The following is a 12,566-nucleotide window of genomic DNA, read 5'->3' as shown; positions in this document are numbered from 1 at the left end:
GAGGGGGGGCTCCACGCGAGCCGTCACGTGACGCGGCGTTGCTAGGAGACGTCCCCGCGACGCCGCGATGGCGGCGGGCTCCGTGTACCCGGACGCCGCGGGCCTGGACCCCGCAGCCGTCGTGGACCCCGTGTGGCTGTGGCGATGCAAGCGGCGCGTCCAGGACACGAAGGTGCGGGGCGGGCAGAGCCGGGACAGCGGCTGGTGGCGCTCGAGTTTGGGATCGGAGCCTCATCTGTGTGCCCGTGTCCCGCGTCTCGTGCCTCGCCTCGCCCTGTGCTTTCCCGTAGTCCCACGTTTCACCTGCCCTGAGACCCGTGTCTTACCTGAGACCCGTGTCTTACCTGAGGCCCGTGTCTTGCCTGAGACCCGTGCCTTACCTGAGACCCGTGCCTTACCTGAGGCCCGTGCCTTACCTGAGACCCGTGCCTTACCTGAGACCCGTGCCTTACCTGAGACCCGTGCCTTACCTGAGACCCGTGCCTTACCTGAGACCCGTGCCTTACCTGAGACCCGTGTCTCGTCTCTCTGCCGGACCCCATCTCACAAGCTCCCTGTTCCCATACCACGGACGGATCGGATCCCGAGATGGAGTTCGGGATGAGGTCTTTCACTGGCACCACGTTTCGGGGACAATTCTGCACTCGAGGCTTGGCACAACCTCTCGGTACCCCCACGTCTCCCCGGCCACTAGGTCGTCTCACCTGTGCCCCATGGATCCCAGGGTCCCCTGGTGTCGCCTCATACTCCCCGAAGATCCACGTGTCCGCCTTGTCCCCTGTATAACCCCGGGTCCACGTGCCCCTGCCGGCAGGAGTGGACGGCCTTCGCGGAGCAGCTGTCCCGCGGCGTGCAGTTGCAGCTCTCCGAGGGCCGCGTTGCGTCCTTGGGGGATCTCTCAGAGGCCGAGAAGTCGCTGATTGTCGAGCGGGCGATGTCGTCGCTCCAGGGAGGTTGGTGTTCTCCCCATCGCTCTAAAGCTCTCCCTCTCTCTATTCGGGATCTCTGGCCACGTGGGGGATTCTGCTCTCCCCAGGAGCACGAGTGTGTTTAGCAATCGTGGCTTGAGCAAGCTAGAAATTCCTCCTCGGATTTTTCCACTTTCAGATGGATGAATTTGATGGTTGTAATGAAAAGGCAATGCTATGATGATGTGCCAGTACTGGGCTCCGACCATAACAGATAGCAGTTCTCTTGGGCTATGACTGGTGGAGAAAGCACGGATACATTTACTGCCATTGCAATCCAATTACTCATTCTGCCTGCACGCTTCACCTGAGGCTGAAAACTTCAACCGGTAGTGAGGTACGTGGCTTTTCCCGCAAGAGTTAATTCTGCACTGAAGATGCCGTTATAGAGCAGGGGCGGGGAACCTTTTTCCTGTCAAAGGCCATTTGGATATGTATTACATCATTTGCGGGCCATACAAAATCATCAACTTAAAAAATAGCCTGTTATATTTGGTCAAACATTTAATTAACTCACCCCTAATGTGATGGCTGGAACTGCTTCTCTTTAGCGAGGCGTGTGATGTTAGCTGGTATTGATGACGTTGCTACTCGCAACTGCTTTTCCAGGTTTGCTCCTAGATTTATTAAATTTCGAGTCCCGCCTGCGGTTGCCTTGGCAGGGCCAGACCAAATGATTTTGCAGGCCTTAGACGGCCCGCGGGCCGGACGTTCCCCACCCCTGTTATAGAGAATCGCGTTACTCTGTGCCGATTCCTTGCATTGTTTTACGCCTCTGTGTTGTCACGCCCAGGAGACGTGTACAAGTCCGTCGTGGCCAAAGTGGCCTCCAGCTTGGACGAGCAGTTGGTGCAGCAGGTGGCCGTGGAGGTGGCTGACGATCGCGCCCGTCCCAGGAGCAGGGTCCAGGTGGTGCAGGAACTTCTCAAGAGTGGACTGGTGGGCACTGCTGCGGTCAGCGCACTACGGTTGTTTCATGTGACAGGTCTGTGGACAATGGAGACAAGTCAGTGCAGGCTGGTCAGGATAGAGAAGCTGAAGAGGTGGCTGGGATGGCTCAGGATATCAAATTTTAATCAGAGAATTCAAGAGACCAGGATAGAGTCTCATTTGTGAGCGTGACCAGGATCACCACAATGACAAAAGGGGCCGTCAATAAATGACGTCACGCGATTTTGGACGATTTTTGCCCCCCCCTTCGTCCCACAGCGTCACAAAAAGTCAAACCCCCCCTCAAAAATGACGTCACAAAGCTCTGCCTCCCCCCCAAAAAAATATAAAACATGCTTCAAATCGCTTTAAACTATTGTCATTGTAGTGCGTATTTAATGTGGCACTGCACTCTGATGTAGGAGAAAACATTAAAAAGTATATTTAATTAAGTAGAACGTGTTGTCTATATTTATTTAAAATTGCGCATTTTGATGTGACGCCACATTTCTCAAACGCCCCCCTCCCCCCATCATCACACATTGTCACAACTGTCTGACCCCCCCCCCCCAGGTGCGTGACGTCGTTTATGGACGGCCCCAAAGCAAAATAAATCAAACAAAGTACAGCAATGAAGCAAAAAGAAATGGGGCATTGACCTGCACTACTAAAATCCTGGATTTGCATTGGGATTGCAGCCACCTGTGATTAGACTTGGTTCTCAAGGTTAGAGGTTTCATGGTCTCAGTCTGGTCACCAAGGACTTCACAAAATAATTATGGTATTAAATTAATATTTTCACTTAATCTGGTGATAAATTCCAGGTCTGATAATTGTAAACTATTGAGTTTTTTTGCTATGTGCTAACATTTCTCCTTAGCAGCAGGATCTGTGGGAAAGTGCGATGTCCCTGAGTGTGGAGATAAATATTCTTTTGAAGGGTCTCAGAAGCAGTTCTGTGATATTTCCTTCTGCATGCTGTTCTCGAACACAGGATGATGCAGTTCTATAAAAAATGGTACAAATTAAATCATAATAAGGATAGAGGACCTGCATTTTTGGCTCACCATAAGATTAATCGGCAAGCTTCTATATGTAAGGATGGGTATAAACTTCCCCCTATTGCCTTTTGTTGTATTTTCAACTTGTGCAAATGTGTCACTGTGATGTTGTGACAGGTCAGCATTCTCCACAAATGGCCAGAGTTGAGATCCAAGCTCGGCGTGCTGTTTAACCACCCCCTGCCGTCTGGGATTCGAGAGCCAGTGTGGCACCTGTACCTCGCCAACGCTCGCGGTGAGATTCACGATGCCCTGCAATTACCCAGGAAAGGTTTACGGAGTCTCAAGACTTTTATTCAGAAGGGTTGTGCACTGGAGTGTTTGGCAGATTCCATTAATGAGCGTTTTGCATGTGGAAGAAGATAGGAGTTTCCGAAGGAAACCCACGCATGCAACTTGATACTATTCAAAGGCCCGCAGGGATTGATTCAAGAATTGTCTTGCTGTACTGTCATCATATTCAGCTCCAGTGGCTTACTGTGATGGGGTAGGAAGGCCTCTCCAAGCCATCGCCATCTCAACCATCCCTGCGATTTAACAATCCCCCCAAGCACCTGCACACCATCTGATTGTCTACCCAGCTGGTCACGAGTGCGGATGAAACGAGGATTGTTGTAATAGTCGGTCGCCTGCTGTTCTCTTGCAGAGAGGACCGACTTCCTCGCACGGTTCACCGGCGACCCAGCGAGCGTGCAGTCGACGCAGGATGCGGAGATTTTCCTGCGCTGCGAGTCTCTCCTCTTCTCGGAGCCCACGTTCCGGCAGCTGGCATCCAGCAAAGGTGAAGACGCTTCGTCTGCCGCAGCTGCTGTGCTGCGTTTACCATACGGCGCATCGCAACACCACGCGTGTCGGTCTGCTCCTCCGTTTAACCATTCACACGGTGACTGCGAATTCCTTACATCCTGGAAATTAAAGGTCTGTTTTAAACAGCATGTTACTAAATTTTATTTTATACCGACGTGACTTTGCCGAAAGAACCAAAGAGTATGTTCCTAAGTGTTACATATGATTTCAAGATCTCATCTAGTATTGCGTAATATGTAAAACCTGCATATATGAGCCACTTCTCTCGTTGGAAAAGAGATCGCTTTTTTCTCCCAAGTTAATTATAGAAATTAAGTATTTTTTTTTTTATGAGTGTGTATTATTTGTTTTCACATATGGATTATAACCATGGACATTGATGCGGACAATTAAACAACTGAAATCTGTGCAATAAGTGTGGAGAGATGCACGCTTGGGTTTACATTGAGAAATAGAAAGAGGAACAAGTCTTGTATTAGAGGATATATGTTTACCATTCATCGACGATATATTGGCTTTAAAGACAAGTGGGCTTGGGCAGGACATGTCGCTGGAAGGGATTATGGCCCAAGAGGATGTCCACCCCAGAGATGGAGTGATTAAGAATTAGCTCATGTGCAGGTGCTAGATGGATTGTTACATCACATTAAGGAGTGGATTGCGCATGACTGATGATGATGATTTATCTCCAGTTGCGCCACTCACTGCCACCCGTTGTCCACACAGCCACCGCGAGGACGATGCGCAGCGTGCTGTCGTACTACCACACGCGCAAGCGCCCACCTGGTGTGCTCCTCGACTCCGAGTATCTGCTGGTGGTGCCGCTGGTGAGGGTGCGGTTGGGCAGGGGAGCTCGCGTGGAGCCACAGATGTCCGTCATGGCTCACCTGATGGAGGAGTTCCTCACTTTCATGGAGTCCCGGCCGGCATACATGACCTCGTCCTGGACTAAGGTATCGGTACCAAGGGGTTGGCCGTCAGCACCACGGTGATGAGATCACGTCTCGGCCTCGGGTATTGGGGTCTCGCCGAGTAAGCAATGTCTGTCTCTCGCAGGGCACGGAGCATGGAGAGGCCGAACCGATGCTGCAGCAGATTGCGTCCACGCTGGTGAACATCGACAAGGACCTTGCCGTGGCTGTGCAGAAGGCGTTCGGACAGGCAGGTCTGCAACTTCTCAAGCGGCTCGGCTTGACACTTTGTCATAGCATATTTGAGAGCACAGATGAACATTGTTACTTTATGATAAAGTCTCAAGTGCATCGGACCTTGTCCTTCTTTTATCTGGCGAGACATTGATGAGCAATGCTTATACGTTCATAACGAGGCGTGAGCCAGCGGACGGCTACATAGGACTTATATTCTACCACATCATGGCCCAGCAGTGGGCATGACAACTCTACAATGCACACAGCAGAGTGGTCACATGGCCCAGCGGTATCGCGTTTACCGCTCGTTGCAGAGGTTCATTGGAATCCAGCGGCCGCCCAGCAGGCACCGTCTGCTGATGCAGTGGCCGTTGTGTGTTTGAACTGTGAAGCTGTGTCTGCCAGGTGTCTAATGATTCACTGAATTGTCAAGATTCGATTTGAATCAAGACTCGTTCAGTCTTTACCTCGTTTTCATCATGCCGTTTTGATAATTATCAATGTGGGTGTAATAACCACAATACTACTACTACTTGTCATCTGCTTCACAGTGGATGTTAAAGATCAAATGATGTTATTTGCAAGAGTGGGCCATTGTTTGCCAGTGTCAGGGCCCAAATTTCGCACTATTAGAAAAATTACCTCGAATTACTCAATTGAGATTATACAGAGCAATAATTTCCCCCTCCTGGCAGAGTAATGTCCCAGGTCACTCTTGCAATTGAGACTCATCCTGGTCTCTTGAGCTTTCTCCTTGCTAAACAAAATAAACTTTATACTTGAACATTCACATTCATTTTATAGCATTTGCAGGGCAGCATGCATGTGGCTTTATCTTTGCCGGTACTGTTGTTAAGAATCGTATTTATTTCTTGCCTGCTGTGGGTTTCTGTCGTGTTCTGCCAGGAGAAAATCCAAAGGAAGCTGTGATGATTGGCCTGGTGGCGTTGCTGCAACCCGTGGTTAGGGTCCTATTTGTGGGTGGGTATGCACTCACAGCAATCATCATTCGGTTGGAACATTAGGAGTTTCACGAAATCCAGCGTTCACTTTTCATGTGAGTTTTCCAGAATTCACTTCAAAGGTGCGATGTCATGTTTTCAATGCGCTGGTTCGCATTGTTTAGCATGGTTGGCACCTCCGATTAACACATATGGTGCGAAAGATGTTCAGCATAAATGCATAAATTGTTGAATAATGGTTTTCAAGATGCAACCCTCTGGAGCAACTAGTTATCATTGTTTTCTCTTGTCCACTGATCGTGTGAAAGCCATTGTGAGCTAGGGAAATATTCGGGCAATCATTGGTGGCAGTTGTCACCACCAGTGCTTTGACTAATAGCAACTATGGGAACTTGATAAGGCTGTGGTTTAGAGTGACAGAGTTCTGTCTAGCTAATATAATCAGAGTTTGTTGAAAAGTGTGTTTATGATTCGACAGACTCTACCTTTTGGATAGTCATGTGACCTCTCTCTGTGATTCTGATGGGAAGTTTGCACCTCCATTGAACACTCTGGAGAGCAAGGATAAGATCTGTCCAGTTTTGGCCAAATTATTGTGTTACAATATAGAATATGACAACCAAATGCCAGTAGTGATTGCCCTAAAGATTCCCAAATGCATTATGGCTTAAGAGGGCTTGCTGCTGTGTTGCCTTGGGGTACGGTGGCAGAGTAGGAGTGTGCTGTAAGAGGGTCACTGCACGAACGCGCACACATGCTGTGGGATGCGTGTGGTATGTGACGCGTGGTACACGACGGGGCGTGACGCGAGCCAGGCTTCCTGCAGCTGGAGGTGCTGCTCTATGTGTGGGACCAGTACATCCTGGGCCTAGAGCAGCCGGCCTACGACTGCCTGCCGGCCTTTTGCCTGTGCCTCCTGCTGCTGCTACGCGACCAGCTGTTGACTTGCGACAACGTGAGTGCAGAGCGACTCGCACCGCTAACGAACCCAGCGGCCTTCAGGCAAGCGGGGGCGGATGCCTGCAATTCAGGATCGAGCGCGGAGCCCCGTGTGAGCACCGCCCCCCTCGCTGCGGACGTGTGTGTGTGCGCGTGTGTGTACGTCCTGTGCTCTAGCCCAGCCGCATGATGGACACGCTGCATACTAACGGTCCCAGCCTCACCGTCCACGACTTCCAGGTCACCATCGTCAAGCACTTCTACGACCAGCTGTCTCGAGACCTCAACAAGTGGAACGTCGATGAGCTGCTGGAGCTCGACCCCGCATACTGTGAGCGTCACTCCACATGCACGCACTCATGCACGCACGCACGCACTCACTCACTCATGCACGCACTCATGCACGCACTCATGCACGCACGCACTCATGCACGCACGCACGCACTCATGCACGCACGCACGCACTCATGCACGCACTCATGCACGCACTCATGCACGCACTCATGCACGCACTCATGCACGCACGCATGCACGCACTCACTCACTCATGCACGCACTCATGCACGCACTCATGCACGCACTCATGCACGCACTCATGCACGCACTCATGCACGCACGCATGCACGCACTCACTCACTCATGCACGCACTCATGCACGCACTCATGCACGCACTCATGCACGCACGCACTCATGCACGCACTCATGCACGCACTCATGCACGCACGCACTCACTCATGCCAGGAGGTACGCATCCACATCAGGCAACATCTAATCGAATGATGCAGCATTACATGCCTGTTGTCTACACTTTGGCCTTATCTAAGCTCTTCCAATTAAATTTGTTTTTATCTCAGACCACAAATATTCAGCAATACGCAATATTTATGTTTTTTTAAATCATCGCCACTTATCACACGTGTAGAAACTGTTCCACAGAGAATTGAACAAGAGTCACATTCGAGGCCAACCAAGTACAATAAGCATGTGCTTTCAGAATAACAGCTCCACCGAGACTGTGGGATAAATTAAGATTCTGATTCTCTAGTCAAATCACAAATCCTGTTTTCTGTGCAGCCATGGACGTCCCTTCGCTGTGGATGCGGCTGGCTTCCGTGGAGCCCTTGACGGAGCAAGCAGACGCAACGCACAAGGCCAGGTAACAACGCCCACTGCGGGGGCAGCTATTGCCGATACATGTTGCGCGACTTTCAAATGTTGATACCCCACAACGCTGTGGGGCTCGATGGTACCAAGTAATGTGGCAGCGTTGGGAGTCTATCGGGCAGGACCTTCCAAGCTGATCGGCTGATGGACTTAAACATAATTGATTTGCCTGTGGAGACAGATGTCTGCTTATACGAGTTACACGAATATCAGAGGCAAGTGCACACATAACTCTTTCTTAAGAGCCAATCGGCTGTGCAGGTTGAGTTGAATTATAACTGGACAGGAAACCCCTGTGTTGTTGTCGCCCATGTTGCTGCAGGCAGCCGCTCGGAGCTGAGCGAGTTGAGTGGCAGGCGGAGCGGTTGCCCGGTGACTGGAGGAGAGGCGACCTCCGGGACCGCAGCAGGAGGTCAGGGTTAAGGTCAGAGTGTGGGCGACTCGTTGTTTATCGCCGTGTAGCGATTGCCTCTTAACTGTGAGCTGGGGAGACCGTTGTGTGTCTGTTCACACAAACACGCGTGGGGGCCTGTGTGTCAGGCATGAGGACGGGAGGGTGCAGAGGCTGATGGAGGACAGTCAGAGGATGGAGTGGGAGCAGAGGCAGAGCCTGGAGGAGCAGCTGGCACAGGTGGGGCAGCACGTCGCTACCCACGGTCGCGTCTCCACTACTGTAGACCCACGCATATGGATTGTACCAGAGTGCAGAATAACAATAATAATCAATAATGTCCATTATATCCCCATGAAAAACTCGCTGAGGTTTAAGGCTCTTTTTCATGAGGGCCCTGCAATTGGGATGTTTGGCTAATTGTGTTGAATGTTTGGCTTGCGAAAAACCGGAGTGCATGGCGAACACCCACGCGTACAAGGGGGAAACACTCAAAAGTGCCGCACAGATTCAATCCGCGGATTTAACTCATGGAATATGCAGGGTGACCCACGATTGTGCTTCCATCTCCTGGCCACCACACAGCCCCAAGCCGACAGCACCTGGTAATCACTGGTCACCACTCATCCAAGTACTGACCAGGCTCAACCGTGCTTAGCTTGAGATGCAATGAGATTGAGCACATTCAGAATGATTTGGTGATATGTGGTTCAACATTTAAGATTTTGTCATGTTCCTCACAGCCAGGCCAATTGAATCTCTGGCTATGATTCGTTGTAAAGTGCGGTTAAATGCAGCGCTGTGTGGTCATCTTGACAGGAGCGACACGCTCGCTACAAGATGCTACGGGAGGCCGAGGAGCAGATGGGACGTCTTCGTGGGGAGATGGAGCGGCTGCAGCGCCGGCAGGTGAGACCTGCGGGACATGGTGCTGTAGTAAGAGAAACACTACTGGATCTGATAAATAGCGCCAACGCTATACCTAATATCACCCCTATCCCCACACTCGTGCTGCCATATGTGGTTACGTCCACACACTTAACGGCACCTCCTGGCACCACAAACCAGTTGATTGGCAGCGGCAGTATTTTTGAGATGCATCTGTGTTTATCATCACGATGCCAGGCCCCATTGTTCTTGGCAGCTTAACGCGTGCGGTTGTGAAGCGGCCACCGTGAGAGTTCGGCCACTAAGCGGTGTTTCCTCTCTCTGACAGCCTCTGAGCGGCTACTACCCCGACAGGTAAGGAGCGCTTCGCACTCACAGGAATCGTTTGGACTTGTTGTTAGTCCGCAGCTGCTCGTGTCAATCCGGTGACTTTGCCGTTTGACATTTGCCAGGTCTCTCCCTCCGTCGCTGTCTCCGTGGGGGAGCACGGGGCCGGACCCCTTCCCACGCGGTGAGTGGCTGTGACGTTGTCGTGGTCGCGTGTTATTCCGCGTGTCCGCTGAGCCCGGCCACACCACTGTTTTTCTACCGCAGCGGCCAACGGCTGGAGCGGGAGTGACAGGACGGCGTTACCCCGGCTGCCCCAGAACTCCCACGGCACGGCCACCCAAGTGAGGAGCGGATGCACTGCACCACGAGTTGATATTTCTTAGAAGAATCGTACACTTGTCTGTTATATTACTGGGCTTGCAATGCAGCTACCGCAGTCCAGCTGTTCGGCGTGAGTGGAGCTGGCGCGAGCGTCGTCGCGCTGTGCCGAGCATGACACCACCTCCTCCTCCCCACTGCAGTGGCACACGGCAACAGACAGGAGGCTGGACACGCTGGCAGATGGCGACCCCGGGAGCCAGCCAGGGGCAGCCACAAGCACCCGGCACGGGCATGACAAGCGAGGCAACCGCACCGGCACAGCATAGTGAGAGCGCAACACGGTGCTAGCCACCTCTTTAACCACAAAGCTAACCACGGTTCGAAACACAATTGGCATCACAGCACACCGGGTCCATTTGGAGCCACCTTATCCCTTCGCTAGGGGTTCTTGGCTTTGATTTGTAATAAGTCAACATGTTTAAAATTGTTAACAACTTTACTTAGCTTTGTCACTTCAATCGGCCCACAGCCTGAGAGCAGGGAGGGGTTCGGATAGTTTCATGACTTTCGCCAAACGGGGAATCTGTAAAAGCACTCAGCGCTGTCTGCCCTGCCTGCATTCTCAGCCGAAGTCTCGCTAACTTCCTGTTTTGAGTTTGGGTTCGAAGTGGGCGGAGGTCTCTCCGCACGGCGGACACCACGCTGACCAGGGTAATGCCCGGACGCCTCGCTCTGCTTTAACGACCTTGCGGCCCTTACTCAACCGGACACTGACCGGACACGCCTTGCCAGGGACACGTGCGGGTTTCATCTGCTTCATTTTGCTTGCATTGTCAGGTTTACGTGCAAGCGTGGTGTGTTCCAGACACACATTTTCACGCATCACACGGCAACGTCAGCAGCACTGCGCGTGGGATTAAAGCATGGGATCATGTGCGTGCAGGCTGGAAACAAAAACAAATACTACTACCTGGTACAGACTCACCGCGTCATACGAAACAATTCCTTCATTATTTGCACTTTCGCTTTGCATCGCAGTAATTCAAAACGCTTTGCTAAACTACGTAAACATAATATAAAACGCCGAGTATAATAGGGATAGCCTAACAGAATTACGTTGACCAATATGATTCTGTGCATTTTGTGTTGATGCACAGACGTTTAATTAGAGGGGGAGCACATTCACGTGGTGTCGCAGAGGCGTGAAGTCGCGCTGCGGCGTGATTTCGGCCTCAGGGGAACGGCGCTCTTTCCTCCGCGTCGTGATTAACACCGTCGCCAGGCGTGGCCAATGGTGGAGACGGGAGACCTGATCCTGCACTCGGTCGCACGCGGCCCAGTGTCTCTTCCACCACCCCGTCCACCGGCGGAGCGCGAGGCACCGCCAGCGTCGTCACGGCTGTGCGGGGTCGGTGCGGTTGTCCGTGTTGTGCAGCAGCTGGCTGCTCTTCTCCGCCATGTTGAGCTTGGTGTTGGGGATTCCCGTGCGGTTTCCATTCAGCTGTAAATACAAACGTGCAGCCACACGCTAGCCAAATTATCCTCGTGAAAGGCGGTGGGCAATCGCTGTCAAGGTCAGCAACGCGTCTCGATGACTTGGACTCTCGAGTGCTGATCTTGACCACGCTGCACCTCTTCTCACTCGTCCTGTGCCCGATGGCGCGTCTTTGGCTCGCACTCCCTCCATCCTGTTTGGTCTTGAGCTTCTTCATTCACTGTATGACCTCCTCTCTGCCTTGAATAATTCCAGCAACATATTTCTATTTCTGCCTCTTGGTCTCTTTTTACCAACATCCTTCCAGAACTTTCTTCATCAATTTTCACATCTGCCTTCCCCACTCTCTTTTGCTATTTCTGGATTGTTCTCATAGGACTGCTCTCCTCCCAAACCTTCTCTAGAACTTTCTCATTCCATATTCTTGGTTCTTTCGGTAAAGTCACGTAGATAGAAAACAAAAATCTAAATTAAAAGCAAAAAACCCACGACGTTTCGATCGCAACACAAGCGGTCTTCTTCAGGTGTTTTGTTTTCTATCTAAGTGACTTTACCGAAAGAACCAAGAATATGAATTCCTGCAGTCACGAATGTTTTAATTCAAAATTTCTCATTTCATTTCTCTCCGTCCAACGATGTTCTCTATTCGACGCCAGTCCGGCACACTGCACCACGTGCTCATTTTGGGTTTAAGCGAGGCGAGGCGGGCGCACGCACACACACACACTTGCCCTGAGGGGCGGCCCTGGGCGGCCCTGCCTAGCATGGCCTGCAGTGCTGGCCCCACTCCACAGCTTTGGGGTGCGAGTCACAACGATGCTGGCCTCTTCCTCACCCCGTTAACATGCCCAGTCTCATTCGTTATGAAGTAGACAATGTTTCAATGAATTGCTGTTAGCTACTAATTTAAAATGATGAAATGGAAAATGTATAAACATTTCAAGGAAAAAAGTACGTGCGTTCTGTTTGTTGCCTGATAATAATCTGGCACTATCCCCGTTATTGTATAACTCAGAGCAATACGTGTATACAAACTGAGAGTAATAAACATTCATGGAAAGTTTGAGAGCGTAGTTTATTTTTTTATTTTTTCAAGACAACATATTGGTGTTTTCAATCAAGAGAAACCGGATAAACTACCACCCTTGTGTGAAAAGAGAC

General features: G+C 51.2%; 1 protein-coding gene across 2 annotated transcripts; it reads left to right on the top strand.

Annotated features, from left to right (window-relative positions):
- Nucleotides 1–34: 34 nt before the first annotated feature.
- On the top strand, nt 35–12,461 carry LOC144945236 (uncharacterized). Of its 2 annotated transcripts, none has more exons than XM_078873596.1 (18): nt 35–172; nt 815–953; nt 1,762–1,907; nt 3,077–3,194; nt 3,606–3,740; nt 4,493–4,719; nt 4,823–4,931; nt 5,821–5,895; nt 6,692–6,831; nt 6,993–7,146; nt 7,891–7,972; nt 8,303–8,392; nt 8,521–8,611; nt 9,191–9,280; nt 9,588–9,613; nt 9,712–9,770; nt 9,854–9,930; nt 10,111–12,461. In XM_078873596.1, exons 1-18 carry the CDS (start codon nt 68–70, stop codon nt 10,234–10,236), a joined length of 1,989 nt encoding a protein of 662 aa, XP_078729722.1. In that variant the 5' UTR covers nt 35–67; the 3' UTR covers nt 10,237–12,461. The 2 variants fall into 2 exon arrangements, with proteins under 2 accessions (XP_078729722.1, XP_078729721.1); XM_078873595.1 differs by having other exon boundaries at nt 8,303–8,404.
- The last annotated feature ends 105 nt before the right edge of the window (nt 12,462–12,566 follow it).

Source organism: Lampetra fluviatilis, chromosome 37, assembly GCF_964198595.1.
Source record: "Lampetra fluviatilis chromosome 37, kcLamFluv1.1, whole genome shotgun sequence".
Classification (NCBI taxonomy): Eukaryota; Metazoa; Chordata; class Hyperoartia; order Petromyzontiformes; family Petromyzontidae; genus Lampetra; species Lampetra fluviatilis.
Note: the sequence above shows the minus strand (reverse complement) of the source record. Positions and strands in the feature narration are given on the sequence as shown.